At 39.4% G+C, this 23,711-nt stretch overlaps 1 protein-coding gene across 1 annotated transcript; it reads left to right on the top strand.

The window, feature by feature from the left end:
• Positions 1–444: 444 nt before the first annotated feature.
• On the top strand, positions 445–19,472 carry LOC137257366 (RNA cytosine-C(5)-methyltransferase NSUN2-like). Its single transcript, XM_067794693.1, has 22 exons — positions 445–867; positions 2,438–2,509; positions 3,327–3,421; positions 3,906–4,013; positions 4,650–4,755; positions 5,916–5,987; positions 6,735–6,825; positions 7,538–7,677; positions 8,360–8,415; positions 8,867–8,941; positions 9,147–9,277; positions 9,732–9,805; positions 10,421–10,548; positions 11,944–12,038; positions 12,188–12,278; positions 12,796–12,885; positions 14,706–14,841; positions 15,394–15,474; positions 15,883–16,021; positions 16,930–16,969; positions 17,334–17,461; positions 18,357–19,472. The coding sequence occupies exons 1-22, from the start codon at positions 661–663 to the stop codon at positions 18,764–18,766; spliced, it is 2,565 nt and encodes an 854-aa protein (XP_067650794.1). The 5' UTR covers positions 445–660; the 3' UTR covers positions 18,767–19,472.
• Positions 19,473–23,711: the final 4,239 nt, after the last annotated feature.

The raw sequence follows: 23,711 nt of genomic DNA, 5'->3' as shown, positions 1-23,711 counted from the left end.
TGTAGTTCATCTACCATGAACCCGTACTGTGGCGATTTTTCCTGTGAATCTTACAGTAAACAGCATCCATTTTCTATCGTCAAGGTAAACAACAGAGAGTGACAGAGAGTTGTAAAGCTTGATGTCGTTTGTGAAAAAAAATCGTGCAACATGTCTAACGCATAAACATAAAAACAACAATCAACATATCCTGGGGTCGTATGAGTATCGAACCACACAAATCGGCGTGAATGGGAACTGAGTGGATTTATCTGGGTTACAGCTAATGAGTAACTGTCGTTCAGTTTCGAAAAAAATAATCTATGTTCTTTCCAAATCAACACTTACAACCCTTACGGAACGTCTCGTCAGAGACCACATAAAATCTATTACATGTTCTCTGCCCTTATGATTTCACATATACTGTGCGGCCACTTAAAACACACGTGCTATTTTGGACGGGTTGCAACTACCGGAAATGATTACAGTTGGGCCTGAAATAAAATAATCCGTTATTTTCTCGTGTCTTTAATCGAAAAGGGCACATGCCATACCTTGGCCCTTTGCGATAAATGACAAATATAAAAGCTTAACATATTTTTCACCATAAGAATAGTTTTGTAAACACAGTAGTGGCTGTCGATTAAGCGGCGGTGTAATATTGAATACTTCCGGGTTTGAATGCGGCATGTTTTGAGTTTGTTACAGACTTGTTGCAGCAGACATTGTTTGTTTACTCTTGAAGCTTTGAAGACCTGTCAGATAATTTTACCAACAAGAAGTTTTTTAACTGTAAGAGAGGAACACACACACAACTTACCCATGGGTCGGTCTAAACGAGGGAGGAAAAGGCAGCATCAAGATTGGCAATCATGGAGTCAGACACAGGTTATTTACCGTTGATTGTCTCGTTAATCTCTTGTACTCGATGTATTCGTGCTACTTTTTTCTTGAGAATGTTGGTAGTTAGTTTACGTTTTAACCCGAGTCTGTTATGCTAGTGGAGAGGAGTGATCAACAGGCAAGAGCCGCGATGTCTAGAACCACGTGGGCAGAGTATGCGAGTTTTTCGGATCAATCCAAATCTCTCTGAATATGTGTATATGGTACCATTGAATATGATTGGTGATTGAAGGGCGCTTGCTAATTGGGTTGGATGGGGCTTTATTTGAACCCTCAGAAATGTACCCTTGCCGAAATCAAGTTAAGAACAACACCTGGGATTGTATATTTTAGACATGAACTAGTCCATATTACTCAGTCCAATCTCGGTTCATATTGATGCTTAAAGCTGCTGCATTGTAAAATATAATAGTTTCTTCTTTGGAGAAGAAGTGCTAAATAAATGTGTTAGTACCTACACCGAAACATCACACGCATTGCAGTAAAGAAGTTGGTTTTGCTTCAAAATGTGACAGTATTAAATCACTATTATGCTAAATGTAGCTGTGAGATCTTAAATAGTGAATTCCTGTGTTTTTAAAGTGCTTATGAGAAGTCAACATATTTAGTATCTCCTAAAATGAATTTTAAAAAAATATCCTAAAATACTAAAACATTTTTGTGTTTTTTTGCATTCACCCACCACTTGATGTGATGGGAGTCCTATGGAGGGGTTCACTTTATATATACACGTATCTGTATTGTCATGCACCTGTGGTCTTCAGTAATCCATGATTGTCGTAAAAGGTGACAAGCAGGATCGGTTGGCCATGCTTGCTGATTTGGTTGACACGTGTCACCATATCCCAATTGCATAGATGATGATCATAATGTTCATCACTCGATTGAGGTACATTTAGAACATTAATGTTTCTTATTATGCAATTGTCCTTTGAAAGGTCAACATTTTTTATTCTCAGAGACTATAAAGTTCTAATTCCCCATGTTTGTACATGAAAAATAATAAGTTTTTCAGTCTCATAACATGAAAAAAATGTACACAGTTGCAAAATGTAAATAATACATACATAGACCAATACTTTAAAAACTTAATATTGATACAGTTTTGAATGTATCAATAATTGTATTGTTTCGGAAAAGGTATGGTTGTATAGTGGGATCCCTAACTCCTACAGTATGATTTGAAGTCAATCATTTCTTGATGATTGTGTTAGGTTCTGTGTAGCCAGAGAGTGAGTGATTGAGTTTAGTTTTACGCTGCACTCAGCAATATTCCTGCTATATGGCGGCAGTCTGTAAATAATCGGGTCTGGACCAGACAATCCAGTGATCAACAACATGAGCATCGATTTGTGCAATGGGGAACCAGAGACATGTGTCAACCAAGTCAGCGAGTCTGACCACCCAATCCCTTTAGTCGTCTCTTACGACTAGCATAGTCGCCTTTTAATGGCAAGCATGGGTTGCTGAAGGCCTATTCTACCCTTGGAGTATCATGGGTCTCTATTGCCAGAGAATCGATTGAACTAATATTGCATTTGTATGTATGTTGCAGGATTTCAGAACAAATGAAAGGAACTACAAACTGCCAGAAAGGAAAAATGAACTTTTTGTGAAGTACTATAAGGTGAGGATGCGGTACCTTTGATGTGTTGAAGAACATAACTAGACAGGCCCATCTTTGTAGTGTTCCTAATATGTGCGCAAATGTTGGATAATCTGTATCAACCATGCATAAGCAACTACATGACTTTCTACATGACACAAACATGACTTTCTTAAACAGTGGCAATATATATGATGTGTTTTTGAGCATGAGTATGTGTAAGTGAACACAAATTGTGTATTTTAGAATTTTACTTGCCTGTTAGTATTATCCAGGGGTGAGGGGATAGCCATGTGGTTTAGTTTGCTTTGTGTGTTGAAAACCTGGACTAGATTAAAAGCAACGTAAAACTAAACTCTCTCACTCGCCTATCATCCAGAATTTTACCTAATCAGAGGGCTCGATTTAAGAGACTGTCTTAGCGCACTTGCACCAGGTGCGACCTAAGATAAAAACCTAGTTGCACCAGCCAAGTTCCAGTTGCAATGTAGTGTGTTAAAATGTCAGAGGTTTAGGTGAAGTGAAATGCAAGCTGGTCACAATGTCCATTTGTAAATAATGCCGGAAACTCTGTATAAGTTATAATAGTGCTGAGCAATGTTGAAAAGTCACGGAGTATTCTCATGAGTGTTAAGTCAGGACAAAACGAGACAAATATGACTTATTGATAAGTGATTTTTGTGTTCTCAGTAGTTCTAGAGACATGTATGATTTGAACATTGTATACTGACTTGATTGGGCAATCCACTTGTTTGTATCAAGGTATAATTTGTTCAAGATAACCATTTCATAGTATTTCTGCAATATGGGCTAATTATGAGTGTTACCGTGGTTACAGGAACAGAAAATAGTCCCTGAAGGAGAATGGGAGACGTTTGAAGAAATTCTGAAAACAGACCTCCCAGTCACGTTTCGTATCACGGGATCCAGAAAGTATGTATTAGTTGTGCTGTAATATACAGTCTTGCACTTTCATTGGCCGTTTCTGTGGTCACATGCATAATCACATGATGTGTCGATGATTTTTTGTTTTTTTTGACAACATAAATCAGTACATCAGTTGCTAATTTCTCAGTTTAAAAATTTGGGCTGTTCCGCCTGGAGTTTACTTTGACAACAGCATAACGATATGCTTGATTTTTAGAAACACGGTTGACAGTTTTCGAATGGATTGTTATTCAAATTAATTGTTAATGGAATTTGTAGTGTACTGGTAAGACATCTCACCACTGATTGGAGAATTGAAAAATCACTAGGACTGCCTGCAGTAATAATCATGATAATTGATATCTTATGTAGAAAGGCATCTGTTTGAGCACTACTTAAGGCACTGTGACATGCAATCATGAAATGTGATTGACCTGTGTTGCTAGACAAACTGAACTGTGATTGGCTACCATGTTGGCTACCATTCCAGGCAAGCACAAGAGCTCCTCCGGGTGATTAAAGGACAGTACTTCAGCAATCTCGTTAACCAGACCATAGAGGGTGATGTTGAAATCGAACCCCCTAAGAATCTACCATGGTGAGTGTTTAGATGTTCCAATAAATTGAATAGTGAATGTTGCTTGTGAGTTGCTTCTTTTGGACATATTTAGTATTTGAGAATGTATCTCTGTACCTCTCCAGATGTGATTGATTGATTAGTCAGTTTGAATGAGCAGTAAGGCAATGGTCTAATCTGTTTATGATTGCTGAGAATGATGTGAAATTGATGCTATCGTGGTAGGCATGACAAACGGACCCCTCGTGAATGTGGTAAGTGAAAGGTGTCTCTGTTGTTTGTGGGAGCCATGGATTACCCTGCAGTTTAACTGAATCTGCGGTATTGCGAAGAGCTTTATTCCGAGGAATGACTGTATATGCCTGTGAAGAGATTAAATGATCTGCATAAGTTGTAGGTCTATTTTAAACTGTTGCTAGTAATAACGATGTCATGACAACATGTTGCATAAAGCTTCAGCAAGACATGATTCTTGCTCAAGACCAAACCACTGTCCTTTAAAAGTGACCTGTTCCATCTGCAGTTGTGTGAGGTTGAAATAGAAAAGACTTATTTTTGTATCATTGTGGAAAAAAAAGAAAAGAAAATTCAGCAGTTTACTTCATTACCTGAAACGCCTGTGTAGCACTGAGTTACCTCCCCTCTATCCCTTTTCAGGTACCCAGACGAGATGGCTTGGCACATTGACACGAGTCGCAAATACATACGCAGTAGCAACGCCATGCACAAACTGCACGAGTTCCTTGTTGCTGAGACAGAGAGTGTGAGATAACTAGGTCACCGACCTCTTCTTTGCTTATATCACGACTGTTTCTTTCTGTATCTTTCAGTGTTTTGAAAGTGTGTATCTTACTGTAAGACCTTTGGAAATGAAAGAAATGCAGAATTTACAAGGGTCTTACAGTCCCATACACCCTTTCAAAACACTGTGTGATGAATTTATTACCTGTAAAATATTTCTATCAACTTATCTTTAAAACTCAATGATCAAGCGTTGGCAGAATGAGACGCAAAATGTTTTGCCATGATTTTCATAATGGGAGATGCCTTTGGATTTCTTAGTGTATGACGAAAAAAAGATTGAAAAGATTGTTAGACTTTTTATTTTGGGGACATATTTATTGCCACAAACAAGTAAGAAATTATGGCAGCGATTTTACTACTATGTTTATGCTCATGATTGTAATTTGTATATGTTAACTAAAAATTTTCGAATCGGCCATCTGGCCAGTGTCTTTGTACAACCAACATTGTGTGCCACGAGACAGATCCAACTACATGGTTTATACTTTGGCTGTTGACCAATCAGAATGTGGCAAATGTGTCTAAAGGCTAATAATCATGTATGTTGTATGCATAATGCCAGGAAATGCATAGGTTGACAGTTTCACCTTTACACAGCTATGTATTTGACCTATTAATTATCTGCATAATCACCTCTTACTTCTGGGGTAAAAAAGATGATGAGTTCCTGTGGTGATGTAAATCAATTACCAGTGATCAGTTTCACAAACAACTGCAGTAACATATTTGAAATGTCAATTATGCCCTTAACCTTGGCAGTTTTGCATAGAATAAGTGTGGGTCTGTTTTCTTGCTTTTTGATTTCGCAATATTTCGTCATTCATATGATAATACAGACATTTTCATTTAAGCTATGATCTGTCTTGTTCGAATAAGAATGGTCACAATGTTGCCCTGCAAGGAATTATGGATGTAATGCTAAGAGCCCATTCTGATTTCATGATAATGATATTTTCATCATGTTCAGTTTGCAGCATATCTCATCAATTAGGATCAGTTTTATTTTTGTTTTAGTTCTGCTATTTAGATGTGTTATGAACCTGAATAATGAAGATCATCATGGTTTGAGATCACTGTTTCCATGGCGATGCTAATGTTGTTGGTCTCGGTATGTCATAGGGTAACATCAGTCGTCAGGAAGCTGTCAGCATGATTCCTCCACTGTTGTTGGACATCAAGCCACACCACAAGGTAAGGGTCACAGGTGTAATAGCACTTCATGCTCCTACAAACTGTACACACTAGTCATAAGTCTCATATTATTGTAGCATGAAAAAATGTTCCTTGTTATTACCAAGATGTTGTTATCATGGCGATGAGAAAAGGCGTCTAACTGGTGAACTCTCTGAGTGAGGTATCCATTTTACCACGGGCTCTATAGAAGTGGTTCACTCAACCACAAAAGTTGTGTACATGCGTACACACGTGAAAGATTGCACATACATCCTTGGTAAATGAAAACCTTATTTTGTCTGGACTTTTCCATCCTCGATATCTCCTGGGTATACATTCCTATAAAGCTCCACTATACCCTGGATGCATCGAGACCTCCCTTTGCTGGCTCTCCAGTCTCAGTCTCAGGCCAATCAGCTAAGCAGCTGTTACAACCTAGCTCGCCAATGTCAACAAAGGAAGCGGTTGCAGCTGAGAAGTTTTGTTGGCAGTGTGATTCCAAGTTTAATCGGTTAGATAATGTAAACAGCAAAGTGATTTGTGACTAGTACGCTCAGCTTCCCAGCATAGACACCTCATTGGATAAAAAGCCAGCCAAGGGAGGTAATAAATTCATCAGGCGGAGGCGTAGATGAATCCATTGTATAGTGAAGATTTTTTGGAACATATACCCGGGCGATATCAAGGATGGGCCTTTTCTGGATTTAAATGAGCCTGCTAAGTTACTAGTGTACAAACTTTGTGTGTATTTTTTTGCGCCTGTAGATTCTGGACATGTGTGCTGCTCCGGGATCGAAGACTGCTCAGCTGATTGAGTGTCTTCACGCGTTCGAGGATGAAGACAACCCTATCCCAGGTATGTGAGCCTCATGCATAGAGACATTCTGATGGCAGGCTTTCGTTAAACTTCCCAACCAAATTCAGTGCAAGATTAATTGAATTACAGTGAAATATTCACCTTCAACAAGGATTGATATTTGCTTCGTCAATGGCAAAATAGTCCCCTTACAGATCTAGGATTTTCTGTCACTTGTTTAGCAGTCAGTGAAAGTGACAGTTACATTTCAAGCTGGAATTTTTACCTTTTGAATTACCTAATATCTGTGTTAGGATGCTGATGCCCCTTTCCATGTGTTGTCATAAACTATACCAATAACCATTTTCCTATTTGACATGAATTACTGAAGATATTGTCATTTCCAGGAAAGGTTAACATTTATACAGGGTAAATAATTAAAATGGTTATGATCAGAAGAAACCAAATCATTTCTTTTAATCTTTGATAATTGGGGGTGGAATATGCGTTGAGTATTTGCCTTCTGCACTTTTTGGATAAAGGTCGGTATAAAATAATCTCATCATTTTCTTGTTGTTACTTTTTTTTTCCTTTATGAGTTTGAATTTTTAGAGATTCAGATTACACCATGACAGGGCAAACTCATGCACTGCAGTCACCTGATCTTGATGAAACTTCTCACAAAGCATGGTAGGAATGTACAGGGTCATGTGTCTCAACGTCATTAGTATCATGATTATGATTATTCAGGTGAAGGTTTTATTTCTTCCAGATGGCTTTGTAATAGCCAACGACAAGGACAACAAGCGTTGTTATCTGATGGTTCATCAAGTCAAGAGACTTCAGAGTCCCAACTTCATGATTGTCAACCAGGATGCCACAATCTTCCCCAAGATCAGAATCACGCCACAGGTACATCCACGTCCTCTCTGTTCTCGATGTGTCTGTGAAGATGTGGGATAAAGGAGGTCTTCAGCTATTATTTCATAAGGGTGACTACGCTTCAAGTCGCTTGTCGTAAGGGGCGACTAGTGGGATCAGGTGGTCAGGCTTGCTGACTTGGCGGACACTTTTAATCAGTTCCCAGTTGCACAGATCGATGGTCATGCTGTTGACTACCGGATTGTCTGGTCCAGACTTGATTATTTACAGACGGCTGCCATATAGCTGGAATATTGCTGAGTGCAGTGTAAAACTAAACTAACACACTCACTCCACTCTTTTCTAGATGTGTTTGTGAAGATGTGGGATAGAATAGGTCTTTAGGAACTGTTCTTGTCATAAGAGGCGACTAATGAGATCAGGTGATTGACACATTTTCAGTTCCCAGTGGCACAGATATATGCTCATGCTATTGATCACTGAAATGCCTGGTTCTGACTCCATGTTTTGAGAGACTGCTGCCATTTAGCAGGAATGTGTGGTGTAAACCTAAACTCACTCACTCAGTCCTTGATGACCTGGAACTATTGTCTGAGTCTTCACAGTTCTGTGAAGTGTGGTTTCAATTGCCCCTTGCTAATAAATAGTGTGGTTATAAAAGTAATCACAAGTAATCTAATCAGATTTGATTTTTTTACTATTTTTCTTTCAGGATGAAAAACCTGATTTTATGTATTTTGATCGAATTTTGGCTGATGTCCCATGCACGTGAGTATGAACAAGATGTTGGATCAGTACCCAAGGCCTTTACCCCCACGACCCAAAGTCTGTCCCCCCAGTACCCCATGTCTGTATCCCCTGTACCCCATGTCTGTATCCCCTGTACCCCATGTCTGTCTACCCCTCCCCTGTACCCCATGTCTGTCTCCCCAGTACCCCATGTCTGACCCCCAGTACCCTATGTCTGTATCCCCTACACCATGCCTGTCCCCAGTACACCATGCTTGTATCCCCTGTACACCATGTCTGTCTCCCCCAGTATCCTGTGCCAGTCTCCCCATTACCCTAGTCCTTTCTGCTCAGTACCCCTTCAAGTATCCCTCAGTACACCATGCTTGTCACCTCAGTACCCCATGCTTGTCTACTTAATAAATGCCAACATCCAGTGAACATAGCTGGCACCATCAAGGTAATCTTTTGGGTTTCTTTCTGCTTGTAGAGGTGATGGCACGATGAGGAAAAATCCAGATGTATGGGGCAAGTGGAAACCGATCAATGGGCCGAACCTTCATTTGTAAGTTGAAGCCTTCATTTGTATTCTGTGGATAAATTCCAAATTGGTGACAAGTGTGGATTGTGGTATCCTTCTTTTGTTTCTGCAGTATGTTGACTGATATTTTTCTTTTAGTGACAATGATATTTGTGTTGACTATTCGACATGTTTTGATTGACATCTTTGAATTGGCATTCTTGTTCAACAAAACATAAGTTTGTCTCAGGTTGCAGGTTAAGATACTGAAACGAGGTCTGGAGTTGTTGAATGAAGGTGGTCGTCTGGTTTATTCGACATGCTCTTTCAACCCTGTTGAAGATGAAGCAGTTGTGGCAGAAATGCTCAGACAGTGTAAAGGTAAACAACGGTGCCAACCTGTCAAGATCGGATTAGAATTGATCTTCAGTACCCCATGCCAGTTGTAAGAGATGACTCACTGGATCAGTGTTCAGGCTCATTGACTTGCTTGACTCACATCATTGTATCCCAGTTGTGTAGATCTGTGCTTATGCTGTTGATCACAATATTTTCTGATCCAGACACGATTATTTACAGAGAGCTGCCATGTAGCTGGAATATTGCTGTGTGCAGCGTTAAATACCATGTATGTTAAGTTTAAGACAAGCGTCTCAAATACAGATCAAATAGATCTACCCATCACAGGCCTACATCAAGGTGCTTATTACATACACAATTTGCATTTGTTTCAAGTTGATAATTGTGACCAGAAATGTGATGTATGTGAATCTGCTGTCTCTCTATACCCTAGTATAGAAGTAGTAGAATGACCTTGTGTTTCACTAACTTTTAGGGTCGGTTGAGCTGGTGGATATTAGTGAAAGCCTCCCTTCCCTCAAGTTTGTACCTGGACTGTCCAAGTGGAGGGTATGTACTGCATGACAGATTAAGTGTTGATCTAGTGTTATTGGGAAAGCAAACTATGGCTCATGATGTAACACATCACGATGGTCTTCTTGACAAATCACTGAAGATATCTTGTGACCTGAAGCTGTTGGGTGCTGGTAACATTAAGATATTATGAAGCACATAGAGTAGTAGAGTGGTTTTAGTGTTTGCTCATAATACTGAAAACCCGGGTTTGATTCTCCACAAAGGCACAATGTGTGAAGCCCATTTCTGGTGTCATTGTTGTGATATTGTTGGAATATTGTTAAAGCCTCTCCTCACTCACACATTCACTTATTGGGCACAGTACCAGGTGCATAGGCTGTACTTGGGCATACCTTCTCAGGGTGTGTAGTACATGGCAGATTATGCTGTTACTGTTGCTTCATATGATGGACAACAGGTAACACTCTTTCCACGGAATTGAAAATGAAAAACAACCATGGGCATTTTGGGTAGTATTTGTTTTGTGTAAATATTTTTTGGTTGGATTCTTAACTGGCATATTGGTTACTTTCATGTTTAGCGAAATTACTTGTTCCGCTGCTTTGAAAACTTTCTGATATCTAGACAACAATGTATCCTACATTTCAGTTGATGTCGATGGAAGGAGAATGGTTTGACGTGTTCGAGAATGTCCCAAAGAGGTGTTTTGGCACATTCCGCCCCTCAATGTTTCCCCCATCTGATGAGGAGGTGGCATGGATGAATCTGAACCGATGGTACATGTTCTTGAAATCTTTGTGTTGGTTTGCAATATATCCAATGTTTGCATACATGGAATACAACAACATGTATTTCATAGTAGTGTACTGCTAGCATGTTTAATTTTTCCTTATCCTGACTCATGCCTATAAGGCTTATCTCCTCCCTCTATGCGAAGATAATAGAACACTAGAAATCCCTTTGAAGTTCTCTTTATGAAGCAGACATATACTCACGCTCACCCATGAACAGCCTCCCTGTTTCCCGCCAAATTTTGGTCAAATGACCTGCCATGCTTGTCACTTTCTCCTACATCACCTGACAAGGTGGTGGCTAATTAGGTGAAATGACATCTTGAAGTACATTATCATTGTAAACATTTGACTTGATGGGATTTTATTGTGACTGAGCTTTCATTCTGCTCAATGGTGCAGATCTTTGTGTATGCTTTCAGTGAAAAATGTTAGAGTGCAGATTCAGCTATTTTCAGTTTTCTGATGATTATGTAGGAGGTTGTTGTGAGACATTTTAGGGCAAGATAACATCAGAATAAGCTGAAGACACACACCCAGCTGTGAGGAACCACTCTACAAAGAATTCATGGGCTGATGTGTACTTGCTGTGGATTTTGATAATAATACAGTGAGGGGTGCTTGACATATGCTGAAATATTTGCCTCTCTGAAAAGTATTGTGACTTATTTCAAACAATCACTTCACAAAACCTTTTTGAATATATTAGATCCAATCTAATACTGAATACATCTGTTGGTACGCTCTTCAGGTTACGACGGGTTGGCTGTTAAGATAAGTAATGATTATGGCTGGTAATGATTAAGATATCATTGAGCACACTACCTGGTGTATGCACTGTGCCTATGGTGGAGTGAAAACTTTAGGTCTAACAAATTTGGTTTTGCGAATTTGCTGACCGAAAAAGATGTTGAAGATAGGTGGTTGCCAGTTTGTTATTCTCCATGGTAACACTACCGTGTGCTGGTGGTTACAGTCTGATGCTGGGCACACCACTCTTGATTGATGCATGACAAGATCTAATAAGGTGAAATTGTATTTTTAATAAGTTTGCACTGCTACCTTTTGTTGTTTGCAGTTTCACTTCTGTGAAAAGGACTCATGAAGATGTGGGTTATATTTTATCCCCAGGAACCTGTGCTTGTTGTAAGGTGCAATTAACAGGAGTTGGAGATGAGACTCGCTGACTTGGATGACACACATCGTTTCCCAGTTTTGTACAGACCACACTGCCATAAAGCGGGAATATTGCTAAGTGCAGCATTTAAACAACAAACCAAACAACCAACCAACTTCTGTGAAAAACCTCGATAGTATTTTTCCCATTCTAGACAACACAGTTCAGGGTTACCTCTATTGTATATGTTTGTATTGTTTCAGTATGCGTGTGCTGCCACATCATCAGAACACAGGGGGCTTCTTCATCTGTGCCCTCAAGAAGGTGACGAACCTACCATGGACAAAGGAGAGGAAACGTAAGTATTTGAAGATTTACTTAGATTCAGAAAGTCCTTTAGTTGTGGATTTTGGGTTTCTTAAAACTCAAAGGTGTGATTCTGTGGAAGGTGTTTTTGTCCCCTGCCGCAATTTTTGGTTGAAATTTATGTGGATCATTTCATTGCAGCAGTCGAACAAGCTGAAGGAATACAGAGTTCTGATCAGGAGTCAACACCATCACAATCAGATGTTTCATCTGTTGAGAGGAACTCAGATGGGTAGGTAACTTTTGTTCTGAGTATAGTTCAGTCTAAGTACACTGAGGCACTTTGAAGTCATTTAATATTTCTTCACCAATCTCGTTAGTAGTTATGTCTGGTGGTGAACTGGCGCCTTCTTGCATTTCTTTGACAACAAGTTTGGCTTGTCTTTGATGGGAGTGCTCATTTTCGGAACATAATGTGAAAACTTTGCAATACTCTCCTTTGCAATATAGTCACTGAAATGGTTGACGCATATCATTGTATACCAGTTGTGTAGATTGATGCTCATCCTGTTGAACACTGGATTATCTTATCTCATTCTATTATTTACAGATATTGCTGAGTGTGACATAAAACCAAAGTTACTCTTTCATTGCTATATACATGCCAAATCATTTTATGTCGTTGCCAGTTCATGAAGAGTATTTTTCCTTTCTGGGGATATTGATGACTTTGTCATCTTGTTCAAATTGTCAACCAGTTGCTTTGGAGTAGTGTGATGGAAATAATTTGTTGTCTCTTTCTACATAAGACCACCTCAGAAGAGACAGAAGACTTATGGATTTAAGGAAGACCCCTTCCTGTTCATGGAGGCAGATAATAAAGTGTGGCCCCCTATCAAGTAAGTGTGATACTATCAGTTTATGCTGAGTGTGGGCAGCTTGGTTGGCTTTGTGGTTTAAGTATTAGGTTTGATTGTCTTCATGTGTAAACTCAGTGTTGCTGGAATGTTGCTAAAAGTTTTGTAGGGCTTAATTTTCTCACTCTCTCACTCGTGCCTACTTCTGCTGCAGTTTCTTGTTTGATGACATGACCATAGAACATAATTATCTGAAGGTACCCAGATACTATGTTTCATGTAACCATGGTACCCTAATATTTGGGCTTTCCTATCCGTGGTGTCAATAATGGTGTCATGGTACCCTGATGGTATAAGTCACATAACCATGGTGATAATAATTGTGTCATGGTACTCTGATAGTATGGCTCACATAACAATGGTGACAATAAATGTGATGTGGTACCTTAACGGTATGTTCACATAACAATGGTGACAATATTGTGTTGTGGTACCCTAATGGTGTGGTTCATATCATCATTGTGACAAGAAGTATGTCATGGTACCCTGATGTTTTAGTTCAGATAACGTCAATGACAATAATTGTCCCCCGCCGCAACGTGGAACGAGGGACTATATATTCAGCAGTGCTGTACATCCGTACGTACGTCTCGATTCTTGTTAACGTGATATCTCATGAACTGTTGTACCCGATGTCTTCAAATTTTGTGACAGCCTACATTGGGTGATTGTGCAGGCACCATGCAATTTGGATGACCTTGACCTTATTTTTAATGTCACCACGCCTCTTTGACCACTTTTCAAACGCTTGTTATTGCAGTATCACATGAATTGTTGTACCCGATGTCTTCAAATCTTGTGACAACCTACATTGGGGGATTACATAGACACCAATTGATTTTGGTGACCTTGACTTTATTTTCAAGGTCGCTATGACTGACCACTTTGCAAACTCTTGTAAACATATCTCATTGATTGTTGTACCCAGAGTCTTTGAATTAGGTGGCAGCCTACATTAGGGGATTACATAGACACCAGTTGATTTTGGTGACTTTGATCTTATTTACAAGGTCACCATTACTCTTTTTAACATAATATCTCATAAACTGTTGTACTCAGTGTCTTCAAATTTGATGAAAGCCTACATTCGGAAATTACACAGACATCAGTTGATTTTGGTGACTTTGATCTTATTTTCAAAGTGACCATGACACTTTGTTCACTTTTCAGACTTATGTTGATGTGATATCTCATTAATCATTGCAACCAGTGTCTTCAATTTTGAAGCCACAGATTCCATCACATGATGAAATATTTCAGATGGTTGCCAGAATAAACTCTGAAGAGATTAATGTGATCTGATGCTACGTACCTGGATGATAAATCAGTTTTAGTCCTGACAAGTCCTTGTTATGAGTCTGTCATGCCCTCCAGCATCAGTTGCCGCATCTTGTATAGTCATAATGTAATAATGTCATAAGATCCTGCTATATGATGACTGTTCAAAACCTAGTTCACAGACATTAGAAGACAAAGCAAGGTTTGGTTTGATAGATGCTACAAGTAACAAATTGGAATTAAGACTGTCAAGGCTGGCTGACAATTTTGGAAAATGATACTGCGGCTGTAACTAGTGGTTTGCAGATGTTACTGTCTGAATTCATTTTCTGGTTCTGGTGTGTCTGCTCAGACCATGTTCTCCAAAACAGTGATGACAGTGGTGTTGGTAGTGTCTAATCTCATTTAAGTACCGGTATGTCTTAGGAATTAAGGTGATATTAGGTGATGCAAAGGAGCTGTTGTTCTGAAACATAATGACATTTGTTGTTAAGGGTTTTGACCAGGTTTTGGTGTGGTTTTAGGGAATTCTACAAAGTTCCGGATGACTTCCCAGTGACACAGATCATGTATAGGTCAGAGCAGGGAAACAAGAAAAACCTGTATTATGTGTCTCCCTACATCCGCAAGATAGTGCAGTGCAACGTCGACAGAATCAAGGTGAGTTCCTGTCATGCATTCAGTGTGGGACATTCTACGTACTCCTAGGAGCCAGGATTTGCTGACACTGGGTTCAACTTTATAAAATTAAGGAGTTTAAGATCTGGAAGAAAATATTCAAGACACTTTTGGGAAAATTAAGAGTGTTTGCATAACTAATTGCATAACAGCTGTATAGTTTTGGTTTGGGGTACTGTCGGAGGAGGTTAGTCAGGAACCAGTGAAAAGTGGTGTGTTTTTGCTGTTCACGAATTGTATAATGTTTTTCCAAATGGAATAGTTAATGGGAGTTGTGAAAATATTATGTGTAACACTGTTTTCAATGAAAAGCTTCCCTGAAAGGTATGTTGAAAAGCTGCCATTGGAATTCATCTCATTGGGCGGTATTGAAAGCTGGAAAGACTATGTGAAATTCTCTGGTTTAGTCATGTTCATCATAATATTGTCCCCACAAACTTGTTGAGTTGACTTCTTTTTGACATGATGTACATGTGTGTGTTATGCAAACACATGAAAGGAAAAGGGAAATGCATCACTTTTTACCTTTTACAGTTCATCAACATGGGGTTCAAATTGTTGAGCCGGAATCCATCACCCATTGTTCCTGAGTGCGACTTCAGAGTCTCACAAGAGGTAAGAATGGTTGTTGTTGTATGAATAAGATTAAGATAGCTGGAGTGAAAGTACGCTTGAGATGGATGGTGAGTTTAGCACCGAAATGGGCAGTCGAAAAGTGCATGGGTACTCAGTGTGGTGCTCAGACAGTCTTGGGTCAATTGGGTACCCCAGTGATTAAAGTGTTCATACGTCCTTGTTTCGAGTCCCATCATGGGTACAGTGTGTAAAGTCCATTTCTGCTGTCCCCAGCTGTGATATTGCTTGAATATTCTTAGAAGCAGCGTAAAACCATACTGACACACAGGCCGGTGTTTAACTGCTGTGGTGCAGGATGAATAAGAGTGATGCGGTGTGGTATTTGAGGTATTTGAGGAGCTTGTGCACATTCATAACCACATGGTGATTTCATGTGTATTGATGCAGTGTGTGGGCCTTCTATACAAGTGGTTCCCCGGCCGGTTTGTCACAGTCGCCAAGTCTGATCTCATCATGTTGCTGAGTGAGGAAAACCCTTACATCATCAAGTTTACCCGGGATACACAGGATCAGATAGAAAAACTAGGCAAGTGATTAAAGCTTTGATTAAGCATAAATATGTATGAGATGCATATTTGGTTACATTTTCACTTTTCAGCATTGTGTAAGACATGCTGCAATTGTAAGGGTTATTATCTCGTTCATTGCTTATCATGATAATGAAGAATGATCTTGTTTGATTGGTTAATTTTGCTTAATTTCTAGTGGTTAAGTAGTGAGGGTGATTAAACGGCTTACACAATGAGGCATACCTATTAAATATGCATGTAATGTATTAGGAATTATGAAGAAGATCAAAATATGTACAAATTTACTGATTTTATTTAGAAATAATTGTCCACGGTCAGTTAATCAGGTATGCTAGTCATACACTTCCAAGAATAATGAACCTAGTTTTCCTTGGGGGGGTAATGACACCTTGATAAACTTGTAATGATAAACTTGATGACATCGCTATCGTATGACATCACTCCATTGCAAGTATAATGCTGTACTGTGTCCAGAGATGTACTGTTTTTGAAAACTACTGAAGAATGATGTAAGGTGATAAACAGAATCTCGCCCTTGTTATCTACTGATATGAATTATATCAACACTTGTTGGTGAAAGCTTATCACCTCGTGTTCATTTAACTGACATCAGTAGACACATGGATGAGAATCTCAGTATTATATTATGGATTGTGCTGGTCAACATATTTAGTCAACAAACAAGACAGTCTTTCATGAAAACACATAATCATTAGTCTTTTCAGTGGAAGGCCAAAAGGGAATCTGACAGCTAAAATATTGTTCAGAGCTGATTAGAACCCAAATCCCTCTCTCACTTAGCATAGAATGAAGATTTTACACTTTTTGTTGAGTATCCTGATTTCATATGGGAGTGATCTTTGAAAGCTACACCTGTCTAAAATGTTCCTGTTTTAACCTTCAGGTCCTGGGAGTGCTATATTTCGTTTCACGCCAACTGAAAAGTAAGAATTTCTTGATTTCTCTCCATCTTGTTTTAAGTCACTTTGACCAGTCTGTCAGTACTCTGAGCCGACATTTTAGGTGTAACGGATTGCACACGTGAGTGAGTTTTACTCCACAGAGCAATATTTCAGCTATATGGTGGCAGGCAATGAATAGTCAGACCTGGACAAGACAGTCCAGGGATCAAAAGCATAAACATTGATATGAAATGAAACACAAGATTACCTATTTGCCATTCCATTCAGTGCCCTAAATGTATTCTTGAGTTTTTATAGTATTTTTATTTTGAAAAAATAAGGCGTACATACTCCTAATGTTGAATAATTATTTTGGGCCTTGTGTTGATAATGCTCCTTGTTTCAGTGAACCTGAACCCAAGTGTGATATAACAGTGACAGGATGGAGAGGGAAGGTCTCCATTAGATCCTTTGTCTCCACATTTGACAGACAACACTTCCTCTACCTGTGTGGGACAGATCTCCAGGAAATAAGTAGGTTTCAGCTGGTGATGTACATTCTTTCACTTTAGTTGGCTGTCTTTTGAAAACTTTGTTTTCAAGAGACAGAGTTTTGTTTTGGCTGCCTTGTAGTTGGAATCACCCTCTTGGTTTGATTTTTGATACTCATGTTTTTTTTTTTGTCTTCTCTGTCGATAAAATTTAACTCAATCACTCTCTCAGTATTGTTAAATGTAGCTGAAAAGGAGAGTAAATTCATAGTATCAAATAGTACGGCCAAGTTCCAGTTGCAGCAATCATTGCAGCCATAGTGTAAATACTTTGGCATATTGGTTGAAGGATCAAGTTGGGGATCTCAATCATGCCAGTGTTTGATGTACATACCGGGTAGGTATGGCCATGGTCACTGCAAGGCAAAATCCTCTTGTTCAAATTAATCGAAATTCATATGAATTCTTGAAAATATTTATACATTTTCCAATTGATACACACTGATTGTTTAGCAAATTACATGTACCTGACTTATCTTATTTCTGTGCCAAATGTCACATGCAGATTTAAGGGTTTTAGATTCTTAACATCATTCTAAACCCAATGACAATGTAGTTGTCAAATATACCATTTGTCATCTGCAGTGAAGTGATACTTGTGAAGTACTTTTTGTAAAATCTGGGTCAGGTAAATCAGACAAAAAGGCTGGATTTATTGAAAGATTTTTTAAATACAACGGACATTGTGTAAGAAAGCCTGTCTTTTTTGAGGGGTGGATACAGCTTTTTAAGAAAGGAGAGAAGTTCCACAGTTCATTTTCACCGTGAATCACATGAGTTTTGGTGCTGATTTAATAAACTTTCAAGTCAAAAGGGATGTGTTTGTGTTTTGGATCTGCCTATGCCCCTTTTTATTGATGACGTACCAACTGTTACAGGAGCAAGAGTTCAGGAAGAGAAAGCAAGAAGGAAAGCTGCAGAGGAAGCAAAAGCTATTGCTGAAAGTTCTGGTATGGATGGAGTCGACGTGGGGGACTCCATAGAAGAAGATGGAGCTTCCAAAGAAGACCTGGTTGATTCAAAGACTGAGGATCTTAAAGTGGGATCCGAAAAAGAGAAGGCTGATTCAAAAGATGAGGATCTTAAAGGGGGATCCGAAAAAGAGAAGGCTGATTCAAAAGATGAGGATCTTAAAGTGGGATCCGAAAAAGAGAAGGCTGATTCAAAAGATGAGGATCTTAAAGGGGGATCCGAAGAAGAGAAGGCTGATTCAAAAGGAGATCTTAAGGAAGTGAAAGTTGACTCGCTGGCCACCAAGGATGGCACCAAAGAGATAGAGCAGACGTGATGGATGCAAAATCTGCAAAATTCTTGAGACAATGTGTGCAGGAGATCCGATGGAAGTGAAGAAAGAACTATCTGTAGATTCTTACACAGTGAAGCAGATTGCTTGACAATAGAAAAAAACCCATTTGTCTGGAAAAGTATATCAGAAGTTCTTTTTTATTTGTGAAGATTTGTCAAGTGCAATTTGTACAATTGGTACAAAATAAAGTTGAGCTCTTTTAAACAATGTAACAAAATTTGTTTTTACATTACTGATGTTGAAGTAATATCAGTCTTGAGTTTCTTTCAGCTATATATCAGTGTGTGAAGAGGATTCCTCTTTACTAGTATCTTTTAATTTGTCCAGAGCTCTTGTAACCTGTTTCCACTCCCTCGGCAATATTCCTCTTGTGCAAAGGTGGCCCATACAATGAAGGACTCGATATCATACCTTCCAACACTTGACATAATTTCCATAGACTTATATGTTAGTTCAGTGCAGCAATTAATTTGGATCTTTGTAAAATTTGACCGGTAATTGTGAAGTCTCTACTCTGCGCACATAATTTTCAGTTTCAATTTTCCGACCACTATTTAACTAAAGACATCACATTTATGAGCTTATATATGGTTCCACAATGCACAATCCCATAGGCTGCCGTGTTAAAGGAGATCACGGCACTGTCACATGTTGTCGCCATTCGATAAATAAACAACTGAAAATGAAACGGAAATTATGTGATGGTAGGTAAGATGATTCCTCACAAATGTGCGTAATTTGACTTTCATCTTACAATAATTCAATTCATGAAAATTCTTTATGCTACATTAACTTCACAAGTAAGTGTGTTGAAATTAGGTTATGTGTCCGAATATTACTGGCATGCGTTTAACTTTATTATCAGCATGTTTGAACCAGTGAAGGTTTGTGTTACAACTGGTCGTCAGCAACCCATGGGTGTAGTAACAGTTGATTAAATGGTTCATGTGGTCACTCGCTGACTTGGTTGATATGTGTAATCATATCCCAATTGCACAGATACAGTAGATCGATGCTCATGCTGTTGATCTCAGGATTGTCTGGTCCAGATTTGATTATTTACAGACCACTGCCGTATAGCTGAAATAATGCTGAGTACAGTGTAAAACTAAACCCCTCACTCAGTCGCGCAGATTGATGCCCAACGTGTCAATCACTAGACTGTTTGGTCCAGATTCGATTTTTTTTAGAGCTCTACCACATATTTGGAATAGTGCTGAGTGCGGTGTTAGGCAACAAACAAACAAAAAAATATGTCAATGCGCAATCACATGCCTATTGCATAAGAACTATGGAAGGAGGGTCTCTTCCCCAGTGCCATCAGGAAGAGACTGCGGGCTACTAGTCTCAGGGAAAGTAGTCCATCAGATGCCCCATCCTTACAGACTAATAGAGGCAGGACTTCTGGCCTGGTTGAATGAAACCACAACTTTTGAGGGCACTTCCTAGGGTTCATTGTTTCATTTCCTCGCTCCCACACAGTATCAACCAAGGATATACATTTGAATCACATTTCCACACCATGGTTATCCTTCGTAACTAGGGCTTATATCAGTAGGTTTTGCTGTTCCACAATAAATTCTTTCTAAAACAGAGCTTAACTGGAACTGTATGTTTTGCTTCTTTCACATGATATTCGAATCTATCAATAACGTAGGTCAAGAAAATCTGTCACCAAGTTATTCAGTTACCAAACTGTATTCACATTTTCATAAAATGACCTGATTAATCAAATTTGTATATTTCTTTGTTTCGGTAGTGGATGGGGGCTCTTATTCTTCACAGTTGCCGTGTTATACTGACGGGCAAAAGAAACTTTCTTCTCATTCAATTTTATCTCACTCAAAAACAACAGAAAGAAATGGGAGTTTACAATTTATAATTTTTGAAGCAATGACAGGCGTGTGGTAATTACAAACGTTCGATTTTTAACAAGGCTGATAATTTATTGAACATATTATGGTTGAGATGGGGTCAGACTAGAGAATTCATGATCATGGAGTCCATTCTTTAAACACGACAAAGCGTAAACAAAAGTCCCTAAATGGGTTTGTCCCGCTCTGAATAGATTACATACAAACACACGTCTGCTGACTGAAGTTGTTAGGCGTCTGATGACGCCAGCTGGAGTTCTTCGTTCTTCGACAAGGGCTCGAGTCATTTGCTGCACTGTAGCTGGTGGAGTCAGTCCCCATCGAACGACTTTATCAAGGTGGTCACAAACATGCTCGATTGACATGTCAGGAGAGCGTGCAGGCTATGCCAGGACGTTGGCGTGAAAGAAGTTCTGGACAACTCGAGCGACGATGTCTGTTAGCAGCATTCCTCTTTAGGGTCGGTAGGCCCTGATACCATAGGCCCGTAGTCTCCTTGACAATGTCCTTCGACTCACTGGGTGACCGAATGTCGTTGAAGGTTCCTGGCGGTCATGACGGTGGAATCGATGGCCCTCTGTCGCTGTCCTGAAGTTAACCCCGGCATTCTAAAGTGGTTTTCTGCTGAAGTACGACCTGTTTTGTGCTCCAAGGTGGTTTTATGATATGTATGCATGTGCATTTTACCCTATTTGCATAACACGTGCATTTTGCTGTTTTCGATGCAAAGTTTTCAAGAGGTGCGTTTGAGAGAACCCTTGTTGGCAATAACTATGTTTCAAATTGTATTTGATTATATTTACGTTTGTAAATATGAAAAAAAGTGCAAGAGAACGTTTCTTTTGCGCGTCAGTATATTTTCACCTTATCTGGGTCGACCTTTCTGCTGTTAGTCGTCAGTTTTATCACTAGCTCATTAACCCTTATATATTATACTGTTATAACAACAAAACTGCTTGGGACGAGACAGTCAAACTTCTAATTCCTTTTACAACAGTGCTGCAAATGCGACATATACTACAACTGTATATTAGTAAATTGAACAAACGCTACACAGCTGACGTAATTTTAAAAATGCTTCCATTTATAGTCACGGACGCTGTCATGTCAGTTAGGTTTTACGGGTAATTCTCGATTGTTTTCAGGCCGGTGTGTTTCTTTGCTGCATTAGTAAGTGAATTTAGGTTTACGCCGGGCTCGGCAGTAACGGTTTGTAAATAATCGGGTCTGGACCAGGCAATCCAGGGATTGAGATCATTACTATCAATCATTTGGGATACAATGAACGATACCAGTGTGATTCAGTATGTGACTCCGCCTCGGGAAAACAGCGCACGTACACAGCTCACAACCGGACTAGTGTCAACCCACATTAAAGGGTGAAAATCCAACACATGAAAGACGTTGCACCTTTACTTCAACGATATCGGTTTTCTACAATACCGTTGTGCTCTTTACTTCCATAGGACAAAGAAATTGCATGATTGATCGGAAATAGATCCATACCGTTTGTCACTGGGCAAGTTCGGTATAATCACCAAGTGGACAACATAATATTGAACTTGTTTGAACTGGTATTGTTTTGAACACTTAGAAACATCTCGACACTTCTTCCTTGTATTACTACGTATTTATGGTAACAACATAACAGGTCTTGAACAGACAAAGGCATCTCTCACCGGGCTCCTCAGTAACTGATCTCGTTCACAACTATGTAAAGAGATTTCCCTAGTGCACCATACTCGTAGTGCGAGCCATTAACGGGGGTGGGATGGTTGGCATGTGTGATTCAGATTGAGGGTAAGTGCCCACTGCCTCACGTTTGTAGTCAGAGCCAACCAATATGGATTGGATGGTTGTCATGAATGATTTAGAATAACAATAGATCTCCAATACCCCACACCTGTAGTCCCATAAACCCAATGAGGAATGCTATGTGATTTAGGGTGAGGATAGGTCCATCCCTACACTGGACACATGGAGCCGTATGCACATATCACGCATCCAAACATGGACAGAAGCCATACACGACAAATGGAGCCATACATACATATCCCACATCCAACATGGACAGAAGCCATATAAGACTGATGGAGCCAAATAAATATGTCTCATATCCCAAAAATGGTCAGAAGCCATACATATATTTGTCACATGAGGTGAATGGTACCCCTAGATAATAGAGGGGTACACACTAGAAATGAAAACAATTAGTTCTGCAAGAGAGCAGGTTATGGAAGTTTAGATCTATCAGGGAGATGAGCAACTTAATAGTTCCTTTAGTCAAGCTAGATTGGACCGAGGAGAAAAGGAGAAACAAACACATCTATAACAAAACAGAATGAGCAGTCTGATTGTATAACAACAGTAGATACACTTCCTGAACCCGACATTACGCCTTGTAACGTCAGTGAGTGAGTGAGTGAGTGAGTTTAGTTTTACGCCGCACTCAGCAATATTCCAGCTATATGGCGGCGGTCTGTAAATAATCGAGTCTGGACCAGACTATCCAGTGATCAACAACATGAGCATCGATCTGCGCAATTGGGAACCGATGACATGTGTCAACCAAGTCAGCGAGCCTGACCACCCGATCCCGTAAGTCGCCTCTTACGACAAGCTGAGTCGCCTTTTATGTGTAACGTCAGTGGTGAATATACCAAGATATCTGCTTATCGAAAGATTAATAATTGTTTAGTGATATATATTACACAGTTGCAATATCGACATTGCTGTTGGTAACCAAAGGACCTTCTGCAGTTTCTTTTCCACTTGGAGGTTTTCATACAGGACCAAAGAAGTAATTGTCAATTAGCCATGGGCTTGATATCTTTGTGTGTGATTTGTATATTACTAGGGCACATCAGACCTGGCATGTATGTCACATAAGTGTTAAAGTATCACGCGTATTGTTTATATTACTGATTAATATTAGGAATTTCCTATATTTCTAGTGTCTACTGCTAATACCTTAGGTTTTCCATTCTTGACCATGGCAAGTGCTGATGGTTAATTCACCTCTCCCGTCTGTACGGGAGGTGTTCAGATATGGC

Source organism: Haliotis asinina, chromosome 12 (genome assembly GCF_037392515.1).
Source record: "Haliotis asinina isolate JCU_RB_2024 chromosome 12, JCU_Hal_asi_v2, whole genome shotgun sequence".
In the NCBI taxonomy this organism is placed as follows: Eukaryota; Metazoa; Mollusca; class Gastropoda; order Lepetellida; family Haliotidae; genus Haliotis; species Haliotis asinina.
Note: the sequence above shows the minus strand (reverse complement) of the source record. Positions and strands in the feature narration are given on the sequence as shown.